The 21,058-nt window shown below is 39.6% G+C and overlaps 4 protein-coding genes across 12 annotated transcripts in view; 3 read left to right on the forward strand and 1 right to left on the reverse strand.

The window, feature by feature from the left end:
- Positions 1-3,651, forward strand: uqcc5 (ubiquinol-cytochrome c reductase complex assembly factor 5). The gene is made up of 2 exons (XM_004546060.4): positions 1-312; positions 3,058-3,651. The coding sequence occupies exons 1-2, from the start codon at positions 159-161 to the stop codon at positions 3,147-3,149; spliced, it is 246 nt and encodes an 81-aa protein (XP_004546117.1). The 5' UTR covers positions 1-158; the 3' UTR covers positions 3,150-3,651.
- On the reverse strand, positions 3,256-19,994 carry ognb (osteoglycin, paralog b). 2 transcript variants are annotated; one of them, XM_076878197.1, is made up of 6 exons: positions 19,965-19,994; positions 5,472-5,550; positions 4,926-5,090; positions 4,639-4,841; positions 4,463-4,555; positions 3,256-4,343 (listed from the first exon to the last, which is right to left on the reverse strand). In XM_076878197.1, the coding sequence occupies exons 1-6, from the start codon at positions 19,977-19,979 to the stop codon at positions 4,173-4,175; spliced, it is 726 nt and encodes a 241-aa protein (XP_076734312.1). In that variant the 5' UTR covers positions 19,980-19,994; the 3' UTR covers positions 3,256-4,172. The 2 variants fall into 2 exon arrangements, with proteins under 2 accessions (XP_076734312.1, XP_004546116.1); XM_004546059.4 differs by lacking the exon at positions 19,965-19,994 and adding an exon at positions 5,643-5,796.
- LOC101468055 (14-3-3 protein beta/alpha) lies at positions 8,844-13,464 on the forward strand. Of its 4 annotated transcripts, none has more exons than XM_004546062.4 (7): positions 8,867-9,001; positions 9,917-9,981; positions 10,073-10,374; positions 10,469-10,592; positions 11,077-11,240; positions 11,403-11,498; positions 11,587-13,464. In XM_004546062.4, exons 3-7 carry the CDS (start codon positions 10,081-10,083, stop codon positions 11,641-11,643), a joined length of 735 nt encoding a protein of 244 aa, XP_004546119.1. In that variant the 5' UTR covers positions 8,867-9,001; positions 9,917-9,981; positions 10,073-10,080; the 3' UTR covers positions 11,644-13,464. The 4 variants fall into 4 exon arrangements, with proteins under 4 accessions (XP_004546118.1, XP_004546119.1, XP_023010661.1 ...); XM_023154893.2 differs by having other exon boundaries at positions 8,886-9,001; positions 9,922-9,981; XM_004546061.4 differs by lacking the exon at positions 9,917-9,981 and having other exon boundaries at positions 8,844-9,001.
- pabpc1l (poly(A) binding protein, cytoplasmic 1-like) overlaps positions 13,569-21,058 on the forward strand; it is a 14,792-nt gene continuing 7,302 nt past the window's right edge. The window contains exons 1-9 of one of the 5 annotated variants that reach the window (XM_004546066.6): positions 13,570-13,835; positions 14,609-14,816; positions 15,768-15,961; positions 16,269-16,384; positions 17,585-17,683; positions 17,914-18,053; positions 18,148-18,242; positions 19,666-19,803; positions 20,776-20,871. In XM_004546066.6, the coding sequence (XP_004546123.1) occupies positions 14,624-14,816; positions 15,768-15,961; positions 16,269-16,384; positions 17,585-17,683; positions 17,914-18,053; positions 18,148-18,242; positions 19,666-19,803; positions 20,776-20,871 (1,071 nt within the window). In that variant the 5' untranslated portion in view covers positions 13,570-13,835; positions 14,609-14,623. Of the gene's footprint in view, positions 13,836-14,608; positions 14,817-15,767; positions 15,962-16,268; positions 16,385-17,584; positions 17,684-17,913; positions 18,054-18,147; positions 18,243-19,665; positions 19,804-20,775; positions 20,872-21,058 lie in introns of all 5 variants that reach the window. The other 4 variants (XM_023154890.3, XM_004546067.6, XM_023154892.2 and 1 more) reach the window with 4 other exon arrangements.

Below are 21,058 nucleotides of genomic sequence, written 5' to 3' on the forward strand. Positions count from 1 at the left end.
CAAAATTAACGCACCCAACTTAGCACGTCCGTTGCTCTCATAACATTTGCTAAGGACGTGCTGCTCGTATTTACCCACGCTGTTTCTTAACAGTTCACCTTCAGAGTTTCTCTGGGGCGCCGTGGAAGTGTTTGTTAGGACACAGTTTGTGTGTCAGGATGTTTCACAGGAGTAAAACCATTAAAGACTTACTGAACATTGTCCCGGGGAAACGTCGCCTCGGTGCGTACAGGTTCCTTCCAATCTTTTTCTGTATCGGGGGAATCATGGAGTGGATCATGATCAACGTGAGGATAGGACAAGAGACTTTCTGTAAGTGTAAGCCATGGGTTCACTCAGCTAGTCTAACCGACACGTTGAGTATCTATTTAATAGATAAGTTAGCTAGTTTTAATAAGTTAGGCTAGCTGTGTTAGCTGACCTAGCAAATGTTAAAGGACAAATAAAAGGCGCCAGTGTGCTCTTCTTTTGGTTATATGCTAGCTACCGGTTTGGGAAATTACTCCAATGCTTGTGGTCAGTGCTTTCGTACACGTGTTTACCTCGAGTTTACAGTGATCTTGACACACTTGAGAGTGCCTACAGTCAGTAGTTACTAGATAGTTGTAGGTACCTACGGTGTGTACCAACACTTTTGTCGACCCTTCCAAACGGGTCTAAAAGCAGTCTAATCAGAGAAGAGTTCCCATGTGATCCCATCAGAATCAGATGATTTTTTATCAATGTTATTATATGTTAACAGTATGAAAACTGTGAGTTACAGGTCCTTCCAATGGGAGGCATTTTTGAGCTTTCATGAATTCAGAAGGAGGAGAAGAGGCCAACATTACATTTTCAGAGCTGAAAAACAAACACACGTTTTATTATGGAATAATTATCCCAAATTACTGGAGATAACTATGTCGTAGAACAAATGGCACCAATTTAATGCGTGTGACACAGAATACGCTAAAGATCAAGTGTTTTTAAGCAAACTTTAAAAGGGTTTGGTCACCCTGTTGGATAGATGGCTATTCAAACCAAATTAGGCCATTTGCGGGGCCTATCTTCTACTGGGATTCCTACTGGGCCAAATCCATCCAGGTTGCCAGTCTTTTGCAGGGCTTACACACACAGAGACAGAGCGGCTCACATTAACACCACCACCAGTTAACCTAATGTGAATGTCTTTGGACTGTGGGAGGAGGTCAGAGTTGCCAGAGGAAACACAGGCACCACACTACAGACTCCACACTGAAAGGCCCCAGTTGGCCGGTTGATTGGAACCTTTATGTTTACAGTCATATAATCAAGAAATCCTCATGTTTTGGAGGCTTGAGCTGACCTCCTAAAGAAATTAAGCAATTGTGAAAATATTCATTTTCTTTTAAGGGCAATGTGGTTAGCTCTGTTGTCGCAGCAAGGAGGTACTGTGCTTGAATCTAACCTGGGGCCTTGTTCTGTGCAGTTTCTGTGTCTGCATTGTTTTCCCTGTGTGTACCTCAGTTTCCTCCCGCAGTCCAAAGACATGTGTGTTAGGTTAAATGGTGATTCTACATTAGCTGTAGGTGTTAACAATTGTCTGTCTGTATGTGTTAGATCTGCAACAGATTGGCGACCTGTCCAGGGTGTACTCCGCCTCGTGCCTTATGACAACTGGGACAGGCTCCAGTAATTATTGTAACCATAAGATATTAATGTAGAAACAGTGTTGTAATGTTATATCTGGGAGCTTTTTTAAACCACTATCTGCTATAAAGCAGTAGTATATAAACAACTTATTTTTAAAAAAATAAATAACTTTGTCTGTGAAATATTAATCTTTAAATAACTAGTAACCATCCATTAAATGCATGTAATACTCTGTGTGTCCCTTTGAAATGTGGTAATGTTGTAGGTGGTCCAGTTAAGTACTTGAGTACAGTGGTTAACTAACAAATGCACTTGAAAGAACTATGGTGTCAGAATCACTGGAAAAACAAGTTTCCACCTAATTATACGAACACCCACTCAAGTTGGAAAAACAGGTTAAAGACTAAAAAAATGCTGATGCACATGTTGCTGTGTTATTGATATATACACAAAACATGGAAGTTGTCAGTAAATGTCCGGGTGAGTGCAAAAATGTTATAATCTAATGGTGCAAACTGTTTTTTTTTTTTTCTTTTCCTGCTAACATTTAATTTATAATATGTCCAGGTAGAGTTACGTAGGTTAGTTAGTTATGGGGGGAACTATTTTCTAGCTGAAGAAAATGGACCATCCAGTGAATGCATGAAAGCAGGGAACATTTGTCACAATGCTAGAGATAGAGTGAGCGGGGTCACTCAAAGACTGAAAAGAAAAAGGACTCCAGTGTGTTTTTACTCTCACTAAACCCATTTCTCATTATTCCAGATGTGCTGTCAGAACTAAAAAGGGCTCAAATCCTCTTGTGTTTAAAAAAAAAAAAAAAAAAAAATCCACCCTGCACATATTATCCTGTGATATTGAGAGGCCATTTGGGGACAAAAGAAGTGTTTTTCTCTACTGAGGAGAAAAAACTATTCCCTGTGCTGTTTGTCAGCTTGGCAGTCATTTTGTTATAGATATTAGATATTGCCCAGATTGCTTAGAAATTCTGCTGGATAATAAAAACAGACATTTTCACTTGCAGTAGCAGAGGGAAAAAGGAAACACCAACTTTTTCCACCTGCCTCTGCAAGTGAAAATGTCTGTTTTTATTATCCAGCAGTGGAAAAAAAAAGGTGTTTTTTCCTTTTTTTTTGAGGGGGGGGGATTTTTTTTAATATCCGGAACCCTGGAACTGCCCCACCTGAGTGGTATGCACTCATTACTAATGTTATGCGGTTACATGTGTCTTTCTTTCCTTCTTCAGCAAGCCAAAATATCTGCTGTGCATGCTCACTTTGACACTGACAGTTTAGTAGCATAAACCAGTGTGTTTCTTACCGTGACACATAAACTGATAGTTGGCACATTTTCAGTTAGACATCAGTGTCAAGTATCCAGAATGCTTTCTCTGTGCAGTTTTTACTGGAGACACATTTCAGTCTTTTGAATCTGTTTTCTTTCCAGATGATGTCTACAGAAGAAAACAGTCAGAACGAGAGTACCAGCAAAAGATAGCAGATGGATTGATAGTTCTCAATCAGTCTCCAGCCAAGTGAAAGATGATGATTGGATTAAATAAGGACTTGACACGTCATCTAAAGACAGTGTGGGACACCCATGCAATTATGAATGCTGCTAAAGAAACGAGTGAAAAGCTGATGGTGCAATGACTTCCAACATGCAGGTTTTATTATTTGTATAGTGTTCATTTGCAGCACTGCAGTATAAAGCAACAGGGTAGAAGAATCCGTTTCAGAAAGATGAAAATAATAACGACAAAGGCATTATTTGTTTGTGGAAACCATATTGAGATCTCATCGTTGTAATGCCTCATATTTAAAAAAAAAACAAACATTGCATAGCACCAGCTAGAGAAACCATCTTCGCCATGTACCAACTAAAAAAATGACTAAAGGTGTTTTTATTTTGGATATTGCTTTTAAACAAAAAACACACTGTTTCATTTGTTGATCAAATCTTTTTGTTATAAAAGATTTCTAATTGTGTAAGTTTTCAACTGTGCGATATATGTATCACTATAAAAATGTCGCTTAAGAACTTTATTTTTCATTATTTATATTTTTTTCTGTGCACTAACTGTGCATCTTAATCCCACTCTCCTTCACTTTACCAAGAACTCACTAGAGCCCGACCGATATATCGGCCAGCTGATATTATCAGCCGATATTGGCTATCTGCCAATACGTGCATAGCGACACATTTCATTAACAAGTAAAGAAGAGGCATTATGTTGTTGCATAGCTTGGCCATCAGAGGACACACCCCAACTTTCCTGTTGGCAGCATATGTTCGAAATGTGATGAACACAACAGCCAGCTGATTTGAGCAGAGTCGGGCAGAATGTAAATCCACAACTTTGTCACATTAGTAAGGACTCATGAATAACTAGAAATAAGAAATGCCAGGGAAATCTTTGTTTTGTCTGCCCAAAAGGAAAAAAAATATCGGCAGATATATCAGATTTTTAAATATCCAATTATTGGTATCAGTTTTAAAAATCCTATATTGGTCGGGCTCTAGAACTGACTCACAAAGTCTGCCTCAGTTTCTTTTGTGTTTCACTTGTACCAGCCAATAGGGAGAGACTGCAGACAGATGAAGCTGTTAGGGTGCTCCGACAGCTTCAGGGGGTTCCCATCCAGTCTCACCTCGTACATGTTGGTCCGAATGTAGTGGCTTGTGTTTCCTTTGCAGAACGTCTCATCTGTTATTGTTGAGATGTTGTTGTTCTGCAGGAGATCAATTCAAGAACACAACCTTGGCTACAACTTCCAGACAGAAAACAAATTTCATTTCTTCTGCAGTTTTTTTTGTTTGTTTTTTCAAAATAAATAACAGATGAACTTACATGCAGATGAACAACGTAAAGAGACTCTGGAAGATGGGGGACGGCTGTCAGTTCATTGTCTCCGAGATAAAGGTATGCCAGTCTCGTGAGTTTCTGCAACAACACAAGGCCACTATTTAACATGCGATGATGATTTCTGCAGGGGTTTAACATTAGGCATTTACTTGGCAACTTACTTTAAAAGCATTTGCCTTTACACCCTGGTTTTTAAGCCTGTTGAAATTGGCATTAAAAGTTACTAGCTTGGATGGCAGCATGGGAAGTTTGGTCAGTCTGTTTTCTGCGAGTTTGAGCTCCTCAAGATTGGGAAGTTTTGAGAAAGATCCGTCTTCTATCTCAGAGATGAGATTCCCAGACAAGTCAATTCTTCTTAAAGTAGCTGAAAAATGCAAATAATGGAAGTAAAAACTTAAGAGGAGAAGAATACTTCAAAGGATTTTTAAAATTATTAGTATTGTTTTACCTGTGTCTGCAAAGTCTTCCCTGTGTATTTTTGTGATTTTGTTGAAGCGAGCATAGAGATACGCCGTTTCTTTTGGCAGGGTTGGCACGGCTGACATGTCAGGGGACACGTCCTCGCAGTAAACTGATCCACTCAGACAAACGCACAGTAGACATGTTGGCAAAACTGAAATGATCACACATCTTTTCATCATATGGCATCATTTATATACACTTCTCAAAACAACCCCCCCCCCCCCCCCCCCCAAAAAAAAAAAAAAAAACAACAACCCCAAAACAAAAGAAAACAAAGATCCAGCAAAACAAAAATAAATGTGGTGTACACACAGGTCCTTTAATTAGCTGCAACTAAACTAGAAACAGTTGTGTATGCACTTGAAAATGCACTGCACCTAGTTTAGCCGAGGACACTTGATCAGTCCCATTATTACGTAACATGAGCTTTAGCTCCATTCACAAAAATGTGGAAGAATGCCTTTGCAAGTGTTGCATAATCAGCTTTGAAAGAGTTGTGGAAAACTTTTTTTTTTTTTTTAATAAACCTTACCTTCTGCTTTTGGAAGTACTCCACCATCAGTATCTGTGTCTTGCAGGACGCCATAGTCCGACGCACGTACCGTAGCTTTCTGCAAAAAGAAGAAATCATCTCAGTTAGCTCTCACTTTTGTGCATATCGTCCTTGAAGATAGTTTTGAACCTCCCCCCAAAGCTTTCTTACTGCAGGTGTTCTTGCTTCCATGTATTCACCCTTTGCTGCAGAAGACACTATCCATGGGAGCATTACATATGTGAAAATTAAAATCCTTAATGGTATCATTGTGCCTCAGTGGCTGGAGAGAGGAGGACAGAGCTGTCTGCTAGGCTGAGATCTGGGGTACATCTGAGAAGGAAAATTTTCCATCCACTTTTATTAAGCTGCCAGCATACTGCTGAGTAAGAAAAGGAAACTAGTTTTAACTCAATACACGCTGTATTTGTGTCACATCGACTGGTCCGGGTCACTCTTTAAGATTGTGTCGCCTTATTTCTGTCCAACAGATGAGCATTTAAAGCTCGATGGGGATGTAAGTGATGAAAACTTTGGATCATAAGAAAACCATTGAGTAAACCCAATGCATGAAACAGTTAAATTCTGTGGGTGTCACTGCTGTTACTGGGGGAACAGCTTGGTACTGGATGAAGGTATTACATTTGAAAAACTGATTGATTTACCAGCAGTGAAGCAGAGAGAGCAAACTGTTGAGTATCTTTTTACTTGGATTGTTTTCCATCCATTTGGACTGCTTCTTTATCAGAAGTGACTCTCTTTCTGAATAACTGCTGTGGTTGAGGTTATTGTCCTGTGCCTGTCCACTAAAACGTGTCCCGATCAGTTCTATTGATTGTTTGATCACAACAGCTTGCCTTAACTACAGCCTCGACCTTTCACATAGTTTGATAGTTACTGTTCCATCATTTACTAACTTAACTTCCAATAGATCAGACTCTCCAAATTATTCTAAGCATACATCAGATCAGTCCGTTGCAGAAGCTGCTCCTAAAACCATGAACAGCCAGGTTCTTCAAATCTGAACCTAATCTCCCCCCCCAAAAAACATTACTTCTTTGTTTTTTAAATAAATCTAAGTTTAAATCTAAGTTCATAATGATTAGAAAAAATGGGATTAATTAATTCCTTTTTTTTCATTGAGCAAAGATTTGTAAATTTTAATTTGACACGTAAAATGAGATTGCTGTAGACACACACACACATGCACACAAGTACGCAATGGAGTCAAAGGAGCTTGCAAAGAAAAGCGTCTGGACTTCTTTAAGTTACTTGAAGACGTTTCACCTCTCATCCGAGAAGCTTCTTCAGTTCTAAGGTCAAATGGTGCAGAGTGCCAGATATAAACCTAGTGGGAGTATCCCCCCACAGAGGGACAAAAGAACCCCCTGATGATCCTCTAATCGCCTGAGCCAAGGTGTGAAACTGGGTGTGGGTCCCAATCAGCCAGAGTTTCGGGTGAGTTCATTGTGAAACCTGGCCCCACCTTATCATGCGAATTCCTGAGATCAGATGGCCCAGGATGTGAGTGGGCGTTAAGGCGTCTGGGAAGGGAAGGGATCTCAAAACTGGATTATAGATGGCAGGAGAGTTGGTGTCGTAAACCCCCGCCTCTGTTCAAAGATGGTCGCTCACAGTGGACATAGATGGCTTCTTTCACTCCTCTTTCAAACCATCTGTCCTCTCTGTCCAAAATGTGGACATTGGCATCCTCGAAAGAGTGTCCTTTATCCTTAAGATGCAGATGGACTACTGAGTCTTGTCCTGTGGAGGTGGCTCTTCTGTGTTGTGCCATGCGCTTGTGAAGTGGCTGTTTGGTCTCTCCAATGTAGAGGTCTGGGCATCTGGAGAGACCAAACAGCCACTTCACAAGCGCATGGCACAACACAGAAGAGCCACCTCCACAGGACAAGACTCAGCAGTCCATCTGCATCTTAAGGATAAAGGACACTCTTTCGAGGATGCCAATGTTCACATTTTGGACAGAGAGGACAGATGGCTTGAAAGAGGAGTGAAAGAAGCCATCTATGTCCACTGTGAGCGACCATCTTTGAACAGAGGCGGTGGTTTACGACACCAACCCTCTGCCATCTATAATCCAGTTTTGAGATCCCTTCCCAGACGCCTTAACGCCCACTCACATCCTGGGCCATCTGATCTCAGGAATTCGCATGATAAGGTGGGGCCAGGTTTCACAATGAACTCACCCGAAACTCTGGCTGATTGGGACCCACACCCAGTTTCACACCTTGGCTCAGGCGATTAGAGGATCATCAGGGGGTCCTTTTGTCCCTCTGTGGGGGGATACTCCCACTAGGTTTATATCTGGGACTCTGCACCATTTGACCTTAGAACTGAAGAAGCTTCTCGGATGAGAGGTGAAACGTCTTCAAGTAACTTAAAGAAGTCCAGACGCTTTTCTTTGCAAGCTCCTTTGACTACGATGACCTGGATGACTGAGAACCTTCACAGACATACGCAATGGAGTGACAGGCCTTAGTACAGTAGTTGTAGAACATCAGTTATTAGGAAAAAATAGGTTACAGATGTAATTATCTGCATAATGATTTAATAGAAAAAGTATTATTAAACTTGCAATTTTAAGTGCACTTATGCAACACAGCCTGACCTCAGTTTCTACTGGAGTTGGGACAAAAATGATCTTATATGACTTAAGAAGGGTGGAGATGTGCACACAGAGCCATTGAAGGTGGAGTGTGAGCAAATAGAGGAAACAGGAGTGCAACTAAGAATAATAAATACTATTTTGCTGTGAAAATAACAAGACTGGTTATACTGTTGTGTTGACATTTACTTTATTAACACAAACAATTGCTTTAAAAATATGTAGAAGATGAATAATTTTTTACATATATAGAAAATTTACATTTATATTTATATCTGCTGCTATTAACCTCAGTCGTCAGTTTGGTTATCAGGTTCAAGCAAGCGCCTGCACTCATTAAAATCTTGACTTGCTCAAGTGCCCTTGAGAAAAACGCTGACCTTGACCTTTGATCATCAATATGGAAAGTATTATTTTGTTTCTTTGTTTTAATTTAAACCCACATGACCCTCCAATTATCTGATCATACATGTCTATAGTCTTGTAACCCATTTAAATGGTAAAGAGGGCTCCTCTCGTGCGGATAATGTTTATTTTGGCTGAGTACTAAATCACAAAATCATCCAGTTGGCGACTTTCACATATACATTTAGCTTGTATACATATATAAGCTGAATGTATATATATGTGAATACTGTAGCAATGTAATGCAAGAGTATCAAACAGTTGAATTAATTCTGAATAAAGAAATACGCTTGGATCCATTGATTGCCTTTACCGTGTGAGCAGAGGCTGCATTACGTAAGGCAGATGTGCGGTGAGAAAAGAGGAAACAGAAGTGCCCGTGTAGCGGAAGTGGTACTGCCCTGAACGATACGCTAAGTGAGACGGAGGACGGAGGCTGAATCGTCCACAGAGCGAGCGAGAAGAAGAAAAAACAGTAGGATTAAAAGTCACCGCAATCGTAAGTGCAATAACCTCGAATGTATGAATATCGCATGCTAACACTAGGTTTTCATTGGTAGCTCGTTGTTCGAAAGCCTGTTCTATCGTGTTCGTTCGAATCCCACTGAGAAGCGAAACATAACGGCTAGCTCGGTTGGTGAAAGGCTAAGCTAGCGTTAGCTGCTAGCTTGCTAGCGGACGGTGAGATTCCGTGACACTTTGTTCTGACAGGCTCGGCAGCCAGGGCGGGCCCTGCTACAGCTACTTAAAACGAAATCAAAGCGAAAGTAATACGGTGCAGTTCAGTATTCCCCTTCGTAATAACTACTTAAAATAACAAATATTAACTGCCATCACCCAAACCGCGTATTTTTACATAAAAATTCGCGGTTGCTTTCGCTGGCCTAGCCGTGACTGTTAGCGGCGATGCTAGCGAACTGTTAGCTACTACATTCGTTTTTTCCTACTTTGGTTATCGCGCATACGATAGTTTAGCGGCTATAAATATGAACGAAAAATATGAAGTCTTCTAATATGCACTGTCGTATTTGTTAAGCCAGTTTAGCCGCGATTTAGAAAATCTACTATCCTCGCTAGCCTTGCTAGCAACATTGTGGGAGGGCATTAAACATGACCCGGGAAGGCTTCCGCTGGTACAGCAAGTGTCGGTCGAAAGAACGTCAAGCGAGCCAAAAAGGCAGCAGAGCAAATAATTATACACGGTTTGACATATTTAGATATGCGAAGAGTTCTGATTCAACTCGTGAATATGAAATTGGGTTGGGACGGTAAGGGCGAAGCAGGGTTAGCTAATAACTTGGCTAGCGGCTAACCATAGCAAGAGATGAGTGTGGTTGACCCACTTGCCAAAGAGCCCAGTTCACAAAGCATACCCTGTGAATTGTCATTGAATTAAGTGTTTTCATCTGTTAAGACCAGGTGTGCCACGGCAAGGTGAAGCAAGTTCGTGTGAACTAAGATAACGCACACACCACACAGGTGTGAATGGCTAATGTGCCTGAAACATTCTTTCTTGTGTTTTGGTGAATTGCAACTGTAGCTGTTTCTAATATTGTCTTGTTTTCCCCAGTCTAGAAAATGGATAAGAGCGACCTGGTACAGAAGGCCAAGCTTGCTGAGCAGGCTGAGCGCTATGATGACATGGCTTCAGCCATGAAGGCAGTGACAGAGCAAGACTCTGAGCTGTCAAATGAGGAGCGCAACCTTCTCTCTGTTGCCTACAAGAATGTTGTAGGAGCGCGCCGCTCATCCTGGCGCGTTATCTCCAGCATTGAGCAGAAGACTGAGGGCAATGACAAAAAACAGGAGATGGCACGTGAATACCGGGAGAAGATAGAAGCTGAGCTGCAAGAAATCTGCAACGATGTGCTTGTAAGGATTTCTCATTATTCAGTCCCAATTTAGATTCTAGTGAAAGTGGTACGTGTTATTGTGAATCTGAACAAACCTTTACTGCTGTTTTCAGGAGCTACTGGACAAATTTCTCATTGCCAAAGCATCTAATCCTGAAAGCAAGGTGTTCTATCTGAAAATGAAAGGCGACTATTATAGATACCTGTCTGAGGTTGCGTCTGGGGATAATAAGAAGAGTAAGTGAAAACACAGTTTACATCATAACTTTGTTTTACTGCAGTGTCCTTTTGAAGAGTGGTGAAAGAAACTTTAAGTTAATCAATAATGTGTAATCTGAAATCCCTAAATGTGTTGATTTAAAAGAGCAGAATCATGATGCTTTTTATCTGATTTTTTTTTTTTTTTTAAATTATTGTTCTGTCAACAGCTTTGTTTTCAGCAACAGCTGATTGCACTTTTTAGCAATAAAAAAACCCTCCAAATAAGAAACCTATGTAGTTGAACCTGACATACTTGAAGACAAGCTGAAAAGGCCAGAAAATTTTGTGGCCGGTCTACAGTAAATGCAGAGATGGCACCATGTGGAATAAGAAAATTTTGCCATATTAATGAATGTTACAATACAGTTTGAGATTATTCATAGTCTAATTTTTCTGCTTTTAAGTTGCTGAAAATTGGTTCATTATAGTTTTATTTATTTTTTTCCTTATGCTTTCACAGCTACAGTGGATAATTCCCAGAAGGCGTACCAGGAAGCTTTTGACATTAGCAAGAGTGAGATGCAGCCAACACACCCCATTAGGCTTGGCCTGGCCCTCAACTTCTCAGTCTTCTATTATGAAATCCTAAACAACCCGGACAAGGCCTGTACCCTGGCTAAAACAGTATGTACTCTGGCTTACATGCATAGCTTTAAAATGTCTTGGAGCTTTTTAACAAATGAATTGGGGGGGGGATGGGGAGGAAAAAAACCTAAAATATATATTTTTTGGTGCATATTTAATTTATTACTTATGGTGTAAATCACAACAAATGACTCTTTTCAGGCATTTGATGAAGCCATTGCTGAACTTGACACTTTGAACGAGGATTCCTACAAAGACAGTACCCTGATAATGCAACTACTAAGGGACAACCTGACTGTGAGTTTTAAGTTACACTGTTTGGTTTCAGATTGATGCGGGCATATCTGTCACAAGGCACTCTAACATTTGTCCTCTGTGTTTCCAGCTGTGGACATCAGAAAACACGGCAGATGAGGGAGAGACCGAAGGAGGGGAAAACTAATGGAATTGCACTGTTAATCCACCTACACTCTTTATCTTAAACACAGACAGCTTATATACATCCCCCTCCACTCCATCAGCCCCTCCCACTTCTGTATGACAAGCAGCCTGAATTGCTTCCGACCAACTAGTTTACCCCTCTCAGTTCACTGTGAGGTGACAGGGTAATTTTTTCAGTTGTTAGCAGATTCAGTCACTCTGTGGAAAATGTGTTGATTAGCAAGTTCACATTGCTGGTTTTTTTTATTTTTTATTTTTTTTATTTTTTATTTTTTTTGGTTCTTTGTCAGCTTTGTGCAAGTCTGCGTGTGGCAAGCGTGAGTGGATGTGAGAGGTTGTGCGTATGGTCTGTGGTGGGGAGGGGGGGTATTGTGAAATCTAATCGTCCTTCCAAAGTCCTTGGTCCCCTGCTAGTTGTGCATTTTTCATCCCCCCACCCATTATTTTTTTTTCTTTTTGTTACGTTTATTATTTGTGATTCCTTGTGATATTTACAGGTTTTATTGTATGGTAATTAAACTGGCAGTTGATTTCCACCAAACACTGTGATGGTAGGCATTCCATTTGCTTCACAAGCCCCCCTCCCAAAAAACGTTTTTTGTTCAAATTCTCAGACATACAATCCTGTATTCAACTAACTGCAATTCTGCTGTGGGCTCATACAGAAAGGAGGCAGGCTGTATTGTGACACTGACATTTTGGTGTAATGCTCCTTGATCATGTTCACAAAATTCAGTTTAAGCTCTGAGGGACCCCTTAAATTTGTCATGTTCAATTTAAGACATTCCACATTATTAGGCTTTTTGGAAAGGCAGTGCTTTTTTTTTTCATTTTGAACTAGGTATGGGTTGTCATTGTAGTTTTACTCACTGTTCAGGTGCTGCTTGACCTCAGTACAATGGAAATTGTATGTGCGTAAATGTGGTTCCATGTATTTTGCAAGATTGACTATCATCTGTATGTAAAACCTACAGTAACCTTTTATTGATGTTAATTGAAAATGTCTTACCACACTGTATCAACCCTGCTTGCAAAATATTCCTCTTAAAGCGGTTGTTTTCTCCAAAAAATGTTTTTGTGCCTGGCTTTCTCTTGCAGCTTTTTTTTTTTTCTTTTTCTTTTTTCTCCCCCATTTAGACAGCAGCATCTGCTTGTTGATGAAATCTCACAGAGAAAGAGTTAAACCATTTATTAAAAGGAAATAGTTAAATATTTATTAGTCTTCGCCCAGGTTCATCAATCTGCTGTTTAAAGGTAGCTGATGTTAACGGATTATCTAAAATCAGGTCTCCTTAAAAGTGTTTAGAAGGCCATTTCATGACTTTTGAAAAGAAACTCAGTGTCACAATACCATGTTATCACCACTACATTCCACACTCTTGTAGTTGAAGACACCATTCCACATTATAGCTGACAGTCTGTTTACTCTGGCAGTGCTCCAATGAATTGATATAATTTGTTGGGGGAAAAAAAAATTCATGTCAGTTTATTATTATGCTTGATGAAAATGCAGTTAGTGAATGTGGAACGAAGCCTGTCTGTATATCAGGTATCTACTTGCTTTGTTTTTACTGACAAGTCTTAATGGCTAAAATTTGCTTCTGTAACAGTCTTATTACCCAGTGCACACACGTGGTTGTGAAAATTTAGATTAGCTATTAAAAAAAAACGAGAAAAGCAGTGACGAAATGGAGATAAACAATGGTTGGTGTAATTCTAGCTTTGTGTTTATGTATCTTAAAACCATTCTAGTTTCACTCTACATGTAAGAAATAGGAACGTGTCAAAACCATCCAGTGAAATAAAGTTTCGTTTAAGATAACAGGCAAATTACGTCTTCATTTTTGTTCACCAGGTATATTTAAAAATTAAAACGTAAAACAAAAGCCTAAAAAAAACTCAGAAATTGAGCAAAAAGGTACGTGAGGGTTATAATTGCCCTCTTGTCTACAAGCAAAGGGCAAGCTAAATTAGATTAGCGCTTGATATGCTAATGAGAACTACTTTGCATCGCGGAGAGTGACGTGTATTTAATGTTTGTACCCCTCACAGCTTAATTGAAACTATTGCGCGGAGAGGAGGTGCAGGTGTTCAACGGCGCTAATTAAATCAAAACAAGCTCCCGCCCATGTGGAAAGTGTACCGACGAGCTGCTTAACGGGAAATCTCCAGTACGACGCAGTAGCTTGAAATGTAAGTTTATTTAGTCGAAGTCACACGGTTCCTCATCTTAGCTAACTTTGATGAATAGTTCAGAAACAAAGGACACAGGCGTCAGCTAATTTTACCGCTTAGCTTTGAATCATGTGCTACGTGTTAAAGTTTCATCACTTAAATGTTTACCATGTTAGGAATTTTTAGATTCCAAATTGTCCACATTCCACAGCTTTGTCTTGAAGTTGTCTTTGTATTAACTTTCGGATACACTTCAATATTTTTATGTTGGAGTACTTTATCCACTCAGACACGGAGTTAACAATTTACGTGCTTAATGCAAACCTAATTCAGTCAGGCCTGGAGCAGGGCCTGCAGATTCTTTCGTGTTTTGATTCACGTGTTGACATTTTGGAAGCTGTGTAGTTTGTGACACTGTTAAACTGCATCATGCAGATCTGTTTTTGTTATTCCTCCCACCCCTGTTTGAAATAAATGGTTTGAACACACGTAGATGACATTGAAAACACATTAAAATTAATTTCTTTGACACTAAATCTCATGGAAATTAGATAAAACACAGTTAAAGGTATTGATTTAATAACATAACACATTTAACATAATTTCTTCTACTTTTGAGTACTAAATAAAAACTTCTCAAACGTGATGTATTAACAAAGAAAACATTTCTGCCAATGCAGATCAGTACAATGAAGTGCATCTAATTTTAGCAGCACATTAGAAATGACTATAACAAGAAAAGAAACAAAACAAAAACAAGTCTAAATCACTCATAACTGTTTTTCTCCAAGCAGCTATTACCCAAAATGAACAGCAGTGGACCAGCATATCCTCTTGCTTCTCTGTATGTTGGAGACCTGCACCCTGATGTCACAGAGGCAATGCTTTACCAGAAGTTTTCTCCCGCTGGGCCAATCATGTCGATCCGTGTGTGCCGGGACATCATCACCCGCAGATCTCTGGGATATGCCTATGTAAACTTCCAGCAACCTGCTGATGGTACAGTACCAGTGTGGTTGATTTGTGACCTTTTGCTGCTCAGTGAATGCTATAAAATGTTAAGACTTGTTTCAGTCTAATGAGAGCAAACTTTTGAGGTGATTCTAAAGATCACTGTCTTCAGAGCTGAATTTAAAAGTAGGAAGGACACTACACCTTAAAAACGATCAGCAAATTCATGATAGTTGGGGTGTTTGTGATGAGAGGTTAGTCTATAAAATGGCAGGAAAATCAAAGAAATGTCAAAAATTTCATAACTTTTCCTGAAAGAAGTCAGGAAAAATATCATGATTGAATAAACTAAATTAAGTAAACTAAATTATTAACCACATTTTAAACCTAAAGTACTGCAGAGTGGAATGAATTTACCACTTAAATTAGAGCATAAGCTTAATTCTCCATAGTGACACATGCAATGGAAACATAGTGAATATATGCTCCACTTTATTAGGTACATACTCCACTCCTTGTGGCAGGATGGATTTTAATGTTGTTTATTCCGAATTCTGACATTACAATCTGTCGTAGCGGAAGTCAAGGCTCATCAGAGCACGCAGTCTTCTGTTGTCCAGTGTTGGTGAGCCTGTGTGATTTGTAGCCTCAGCTTTCTGAGTTGTTGACAGGAGAGGCCCCTAGTTAACATGGTGTTTTCGCCCAGCTGTTGCTAACTGGATGGTTAGAGATGACTGTGTGGGGAAATTCCAGCAGATCACCAGTTACTTAAATCACATTTGTTTCACATTCTGATGCTCAGTTTGAACTTCGGCAGGACATCTTGCCCAAGTCTACATGCCTCCCTGCACTGAGTTTCTGCCATGTGATTGGCTAATTGAATGTTTACCTCAAGGAGCAGTTGAACAGGTGTACCTAACAAGACAGGGGACTGTATACAATATATATTATTATACATTTTTGTAAGTAATTTCTTTTCATTTTTCTGCTTTGTTTTAGCGGAGTGTGCCCTGGATACGATGAACTACGATGTCATCAAAGGTCGGCCAATCAGAATAATGTGGTCTCAACGCGACCCAGGACTCAGGAAATCTGGTGTGGGTAACATCTTTATCAAGAACATGGATGAGTCTATTGACAACAAAGCACTGTATGACACCTTCTCAGCCTTTGGAAATATTTTGTCCTGTAAGGTAAGTGACCTGGGCCGTCTCTCAGAGCTGAAGCAGCTGAAGTTGATGGTTACTGTGACTGACTAGAGTCTTCCTCCAAACACTGAGAGGGTAGAAATGGTAGATTTCAGAATCATGGACTTGTGTAATTTCAAAGTGCAGCACATATCACTTAAGTTATTAAAACCCATTTCCAAATTTTACTCCTCACATTCAGTTTGGTTAAAAGCAATTGTTTACATTGTGTTTGTAACATAGTACAGATGAATTTAGTGGGCACTTTTCAAAAGCTTTGTAATTTGCACCGATTATAATGTTTGTCTTGTAGGTTGTTTGTGATGAAAAAGGATCCAAAGGCTATGGATTTGTTCATTTTGAGACTCAAGAAGCTGCAAACCGGGCCATTGAAACAATGAATGGGATGCTACTGAATGATAGGAAAGTGTGAGTGAACTAAATACTCAATTGTTTACCACTGTTGTTTCCAGTCAGTGGTTAAATGTAGCCTACAAAAATAAGCTCAGGCAAAGATTAGAGCAGAATATGTACAAGGATCAGCCACAACATTAAACCACTGATACATCAAATTGTCTGCGGTTATGTGCTCCCTTTTTTATTTTCCTTTTTTTTTTTCTTCATTTTGAGCTCATTTCAGTTTAAGGCTGAAATGAGCTGTTTTACATTATACATGATATAATGTGATCTGACATTTACACGCGCCAATGGATTTAATCAGAACTGTGTGACATCTGTAAAAACAATGACTAATTCACACATTTACAATCCTCTGTGGCTATCCTTTGTGGCTTTTCCGTGACTTTCGGTTCAGCAAAAAAGATTAACATGTACAAAACCAGTGCCTGATGGCCAAACGGCTCTCTGGAGACGAGTTTTACAATTCCAGAGTACATTGAATTTCCTTCATAAAACAGGCCCCAGTAGTTGCTGTAATTATGTGTTGCTCCTAACGTTTTTAAATGTGAGTGTTCACATTACTTGGTGGGGAAAAAGCAAGTCATTTTCAGTAGACGAAGCGATGTGACATTTCACATTGACACCAGACACTTGTTTCTGTGTGCTATGCTACAGATCAAACTTTAACTGTCATCAACTCTTTGTGTTTTTGTGTAGCCTGCAATGGTTGGTGAATTTATTTATTTATTTATTTTTGGAGGAGGTGTTCTTACCTTTAAACCACTACTGCAATATATAAAAACATTTTTCAGATGATTTAAGCCTGTTTATTTGGATCGAGGTCTTTTTATATGGAGCATTCCTATTCATTCTGATCTAAGGCTCCATGTAAACTGCCAAAAACCTGAAGTGGCACTCAGTGGCCCGGAGGACACACCGGCGTTCCTCAAACTTCCTATGTCTCAGTTCAATTGAGCACTCACAATCTGTGGCAAACATGGCTCCTTCCATGGAAGACACACTCAGGGATAGGTCTCATGATTATGTCCCAATGGGCCAGTTGTTTTGGCAGCATAAAGGTGACATACACAATATTAATCAGATGGTTTTAATGTTGTGGGTGACTTTTAAATATATTTTAACTATTTAAATTGTTAAATACTACTGAAGACTCCACATGTTTTGCAGATGATTTTTCCATGTGTTGTTGTTTTGTTTTTGTTTGCTCAGTCAAAAGGCGGGTAAACGGTTGGGATATGGCATTGTCAGCTCAAAGGCCCGTTTCCTGGGAGAAAAGTGTCAGTTGTATCTCCTTAGGTCAGTGAATAGGTAGGATATCTGTCTAGGTTTGTCTTTATCTGTATTATAAAATTATTTTAGGGCTAAGCAGGTAACAGTATTCATCACAAACGAACAAAACTGTTTGTTTGCGATGTTCTTGATCTGTCCTAATCATTTGTCTTGTAGCCAAAGATAATTTAACACACTGTAATTAATTTCCTTTTATTTGTTCCTCGAAATGCTGTCTCTCTGGTTAACATTTTAAATGACATCTACAGATTTGTTGGCCACTTTAAGTCACGCAAGGAAAGAGAGGTGGAGTTTGGCAGTAAGGCTATGAAGTTCACCAATGTCTACATCAAGAATTTTGGTGAAGACTTCACTGATGAGAAACTAAAGGAAGTTTTCTCTGCATTTGGTAAGATAAAAATATTGTGAGCTTTTATTTTATTTTTTGTTCCTTTAGTTTATTTTTGATCACTTTGCATCTCGTGGTCTGGTTTTGGTCTCAGGGAGAACTCTCAGTGTACGGGTCATGAAGGATGAGAAGGGTCGTTCAAGAGGATTTGGATTTGTAAACTATGCTCATCATGAAGATGCCCAGAAGGTAGTGTAGACCAAGTTTCTGTGTGCACACAGATCTTACTTCTCCCAACAAAAGATCACATGGATCATAATGCAGTCACTGTACACCTTGAATGAATCCTGTTCAGGAGTGTTTGAGTTAAGTAGGTAGAAAAGGATGGCCTTTTTTTGAATTGGAAAATATAATGTTGGTAAAAAAAAAAAGAAAAGTGTAACCTTAAATTCTTTGAGTATCATAGTTTTTGAATTTCTCTTGAAAAGGTACATTGCTTCTGAAATGTATTCACAGCATTTCACTTGATCCACATTTTTGTCATTTTATAGCCTTATTCCCTGTTTTGCAAAAAGTTTAGTTCTTTCAAATTTATTAAAAACAAGAAAAAAAATATAAAAAGTACATAAATATTAAAAGCCTTTGCTCATTACTTTGTTGAAGCACCTTAGGTAGAAATTGCAGCCTCAGGTTTTTCTGAGTATGCTGCAGTCTTGGCACACCTATTTTTGGACAATAAGAACTTTTCAGTGGACGACTGTGGTAACCGAAAGGTTGCCGGTTCGATCCCCCAGCTCTGTCTGTCCTGGTCGTTGTGTCCTTGGGCAAGACACTTTACCCTACCGCCTACTGGTGTTGGCCAGAGGGGCCGATGGCGCGATATGGCAGCCTCGCTTCTGTCAGTCTGCCCCAGGGCAGCTGTGACTACAACTGTGGTTTGCCTGCACCAGTGTGTGAATGTGAGCGTGAATGAATAGTGTAATTGTAAAGCGCTTTGGGTGCCTAGAAAAGCGCTATATAAATGCAATCCATTTTGGGGTAGTTTCTCCCATTTTTCTTTGCAGAACCATTCAAGCTCCATCATGTTCAATGGAGAGCATCAGTGCACAGTCATTTTCAGAACTCTTCAGAGATGTCAAATCAAGGACAGTCGCTAAGTAATACTGAAGCCACAGTTACGTTGACTGTAGGCTTAGGGTTGTGGTGCTATTAGAGGATGAACCTTTACCCCAGTCCAAGGTCCAGAGTGCTGTGAAGCAGGTGGTCATCAGAGATCTGGCATCTAGTCTTCTTGTTCCTGTTGTTGAAAACCATCCCCATAGCAGGTGAAGGGCGGTACTTGGTTTTCTCCAGACATGATGCTCGGCATTCAGGCCTGTCTTGGAGGTCTACAGAAAATTCCTTGGACTTCACGGCTTGGCTTGTGGTCTGACACGTGCCTTTCCAAATCATGTCCAGTCAACTGAATTTACTAGGGGTGGACTTAAGTCAAGGTGTAGAAAGATCTGACGGGCGATCGTGCCAGGAATTTCACGAAATTTCATGAAAAATGAATCAGTTTTGAAATAGCAAAATATTGAACAAGTGAAGCACTTTGAATACTTTCCAGTTGCGCTTATACTGTACGTAACACTGTATGTTTATGATCCCTATGCTATTTATTTTTTCCCAGGCTGTTAATGAAATGAATGGAAAGGAGATCAATGGGAAAATCCTCTATGTAGGGCGGGCTCAGAAGCGTCTTGAGCGCCAGGGAGAGCTCAAACGCAAGTTTGACCAAATAAAACAGGACCGCATCCAGCGCTATCAGGTGCTGCTGTTGTGCATGAAACTATAATATGAATACTACTTAATGGTTCTTACTGTTGATCATTTTGAATTAATTATTAGGTGATTATAGTGCAATGTTTTTTGAATATTTTAAAGTCTTAGTGGTGCTTGTAATCCATTCATTCATTTTCTCTTGCTTACCTGGGTCTGGGTCATCAGGAGTCAGCTGTGGGGCAGACTCGGTCTCCTCCTTGCATTCCTAAATAGTACATTATCTGATATTAATTTACAGTCTTGATGTTGTCATAGTAAAGTCAAACATTTTCTTGAAAATCATTCCAAATGAAAGTGGAAAAGTTGTCATTTATCCAAACAGTATATGTGGGTGTTCAGCATGAGGCTCAAGTTATGTTGTTTTTTCCACCATTGTTTTTCAGTATTGAGTATTGGGTGTTTTATTATTTTGCTGACATTGCCAAATGGTTAGAATCAGAAATGCTCTTTTGTTAGATTGATTTATGTGTGTCATGAACCGGATAGGAGGCAGACCTGTCCATTGGGCCATCCCAACTAGAAAACACAGGCATTGTTTTATAAATAATCAAGTTTGTAATGGCAACAAAATGGAATCTAAAGCAATCTAACCATTTTGGTAGTGCTTTCTCTTAAAGTCAGATGGGAATGTTTAATCTAGATATGAAGGAGTGCTTAACTACATAACTGAATAACTGCAAGCATGATGAAATAGCTTAGCAGCATTTAGCCCACAAAGAAAGAATTTCAGAGCTGATTGGATTTCATGGGTGAGAAGGAAATTCCTTTGAAATGTTTTTAGCCAGATAGGCTTTAACTTGTGACGTTGATCCATTGAGTGTATGGGCATTTTACTGTTGATGGAAAGGCTGAACAAAACATTACTCAAAACTAAAATGGTATTTTGATCATCTTTTAGGTTTGTGTTTTTACATTGTTGAGCTTGAGAAGACAGGAACGTAACTCTTTGTAATTCCAGGGGGTGAATCTGTATGTGAAGAACTTGGACGACAGCATCGACGATGAGAGACTTCGGAAGGAGTTTGCTCCTTATGGCACCATCACCAGTGCAAAGGTGAGGTAACAGGATAATGTCCCACTAAAGTAATGAAGTTCTTTGTACACAAATCCATGAATGCCCAAACCTTTTTTCCTTCTGGAAGGTTCCTGTTAAAATCTAATAGCTTTTATGGCGAGGGAATGATTTTTGAACTGGGTGGTGTGTTCACAGTAGCTGCGATGCTCTTCTGTGTTAGCAACAC

This window comes from Maylandia zebra, linkage group LG20 (genome assembly GCF_041146795.1).
Source record: "Maylandia zebra isolate NMK-2024a linkage group LG20, Mzebra_GT3a, whole genome shotgun sequence".
NCBI lineage: Eukaryota > Metazoa > Chordata > Actinopteri > Cichliformes > Cichlidae > Maylandia > Maylandia zebra.

Excerpts from the sequence above, each read along its gene's own strand:
- LOC101468055 (XM_004546061.4), top strand. The coding sequence starts at position 10,081 with ATGGATAAGAGCGACCTGGTACAGAAGGCCAAGCTTGCTGAGCAGGCT. Across the intron at positions 10,375-10,468 it reads AAATCTGCAACGATGTGCTT|GAGCTACTGGACAAATTTCT; the intron begins GTAAGGATTTCT and ends TGCTGTTTTCAG. Across the intron at positions 10,593-11,076 it reads GTCTGGGGATAATAAGAAGA|CTACAGTGGATAATTCCCAG; the intron begins GTAAGTGAAAAC and ends ATGCTTTCACAG.
- uqcc5 (XM_004546060.4), top strand. The coding sequence starts at position 159 with ATGTTTCACAGGAGTAAAACCATTAAAGACTTACTGAACATTGTCCCG. Across the intron at positions 313-3,057 it reads GATAGGACAAGAGACTTTCT|ATGATGTCTACAGAAGAAAA; the intron begins GTAAGTGTAAGC and ends TTTTCTTTCCAG.
- ognb (XM_004546059.4), bottom strand. The coding sequence starts at position 5,741 with ATGATACCATTAAGGATTTTAATTTTCACATATGTAATGCTCCCATGG. Across the intron at positions 4,842-4,925 it reads GGAAGACTTTGCAGACACAG|CTACTTTAAGAAGAATTGAC; the intron begins GTAAAACAATAC and ends TGCATTTTTCAG. Across the intron at positions 4,344-4,462 it reads TTTACGTTGTTCATCTGCAT|AACAACAACATCTCAACAAT; the intron begins GTAAGTTCATCT and ends GATCTCCTGCAG.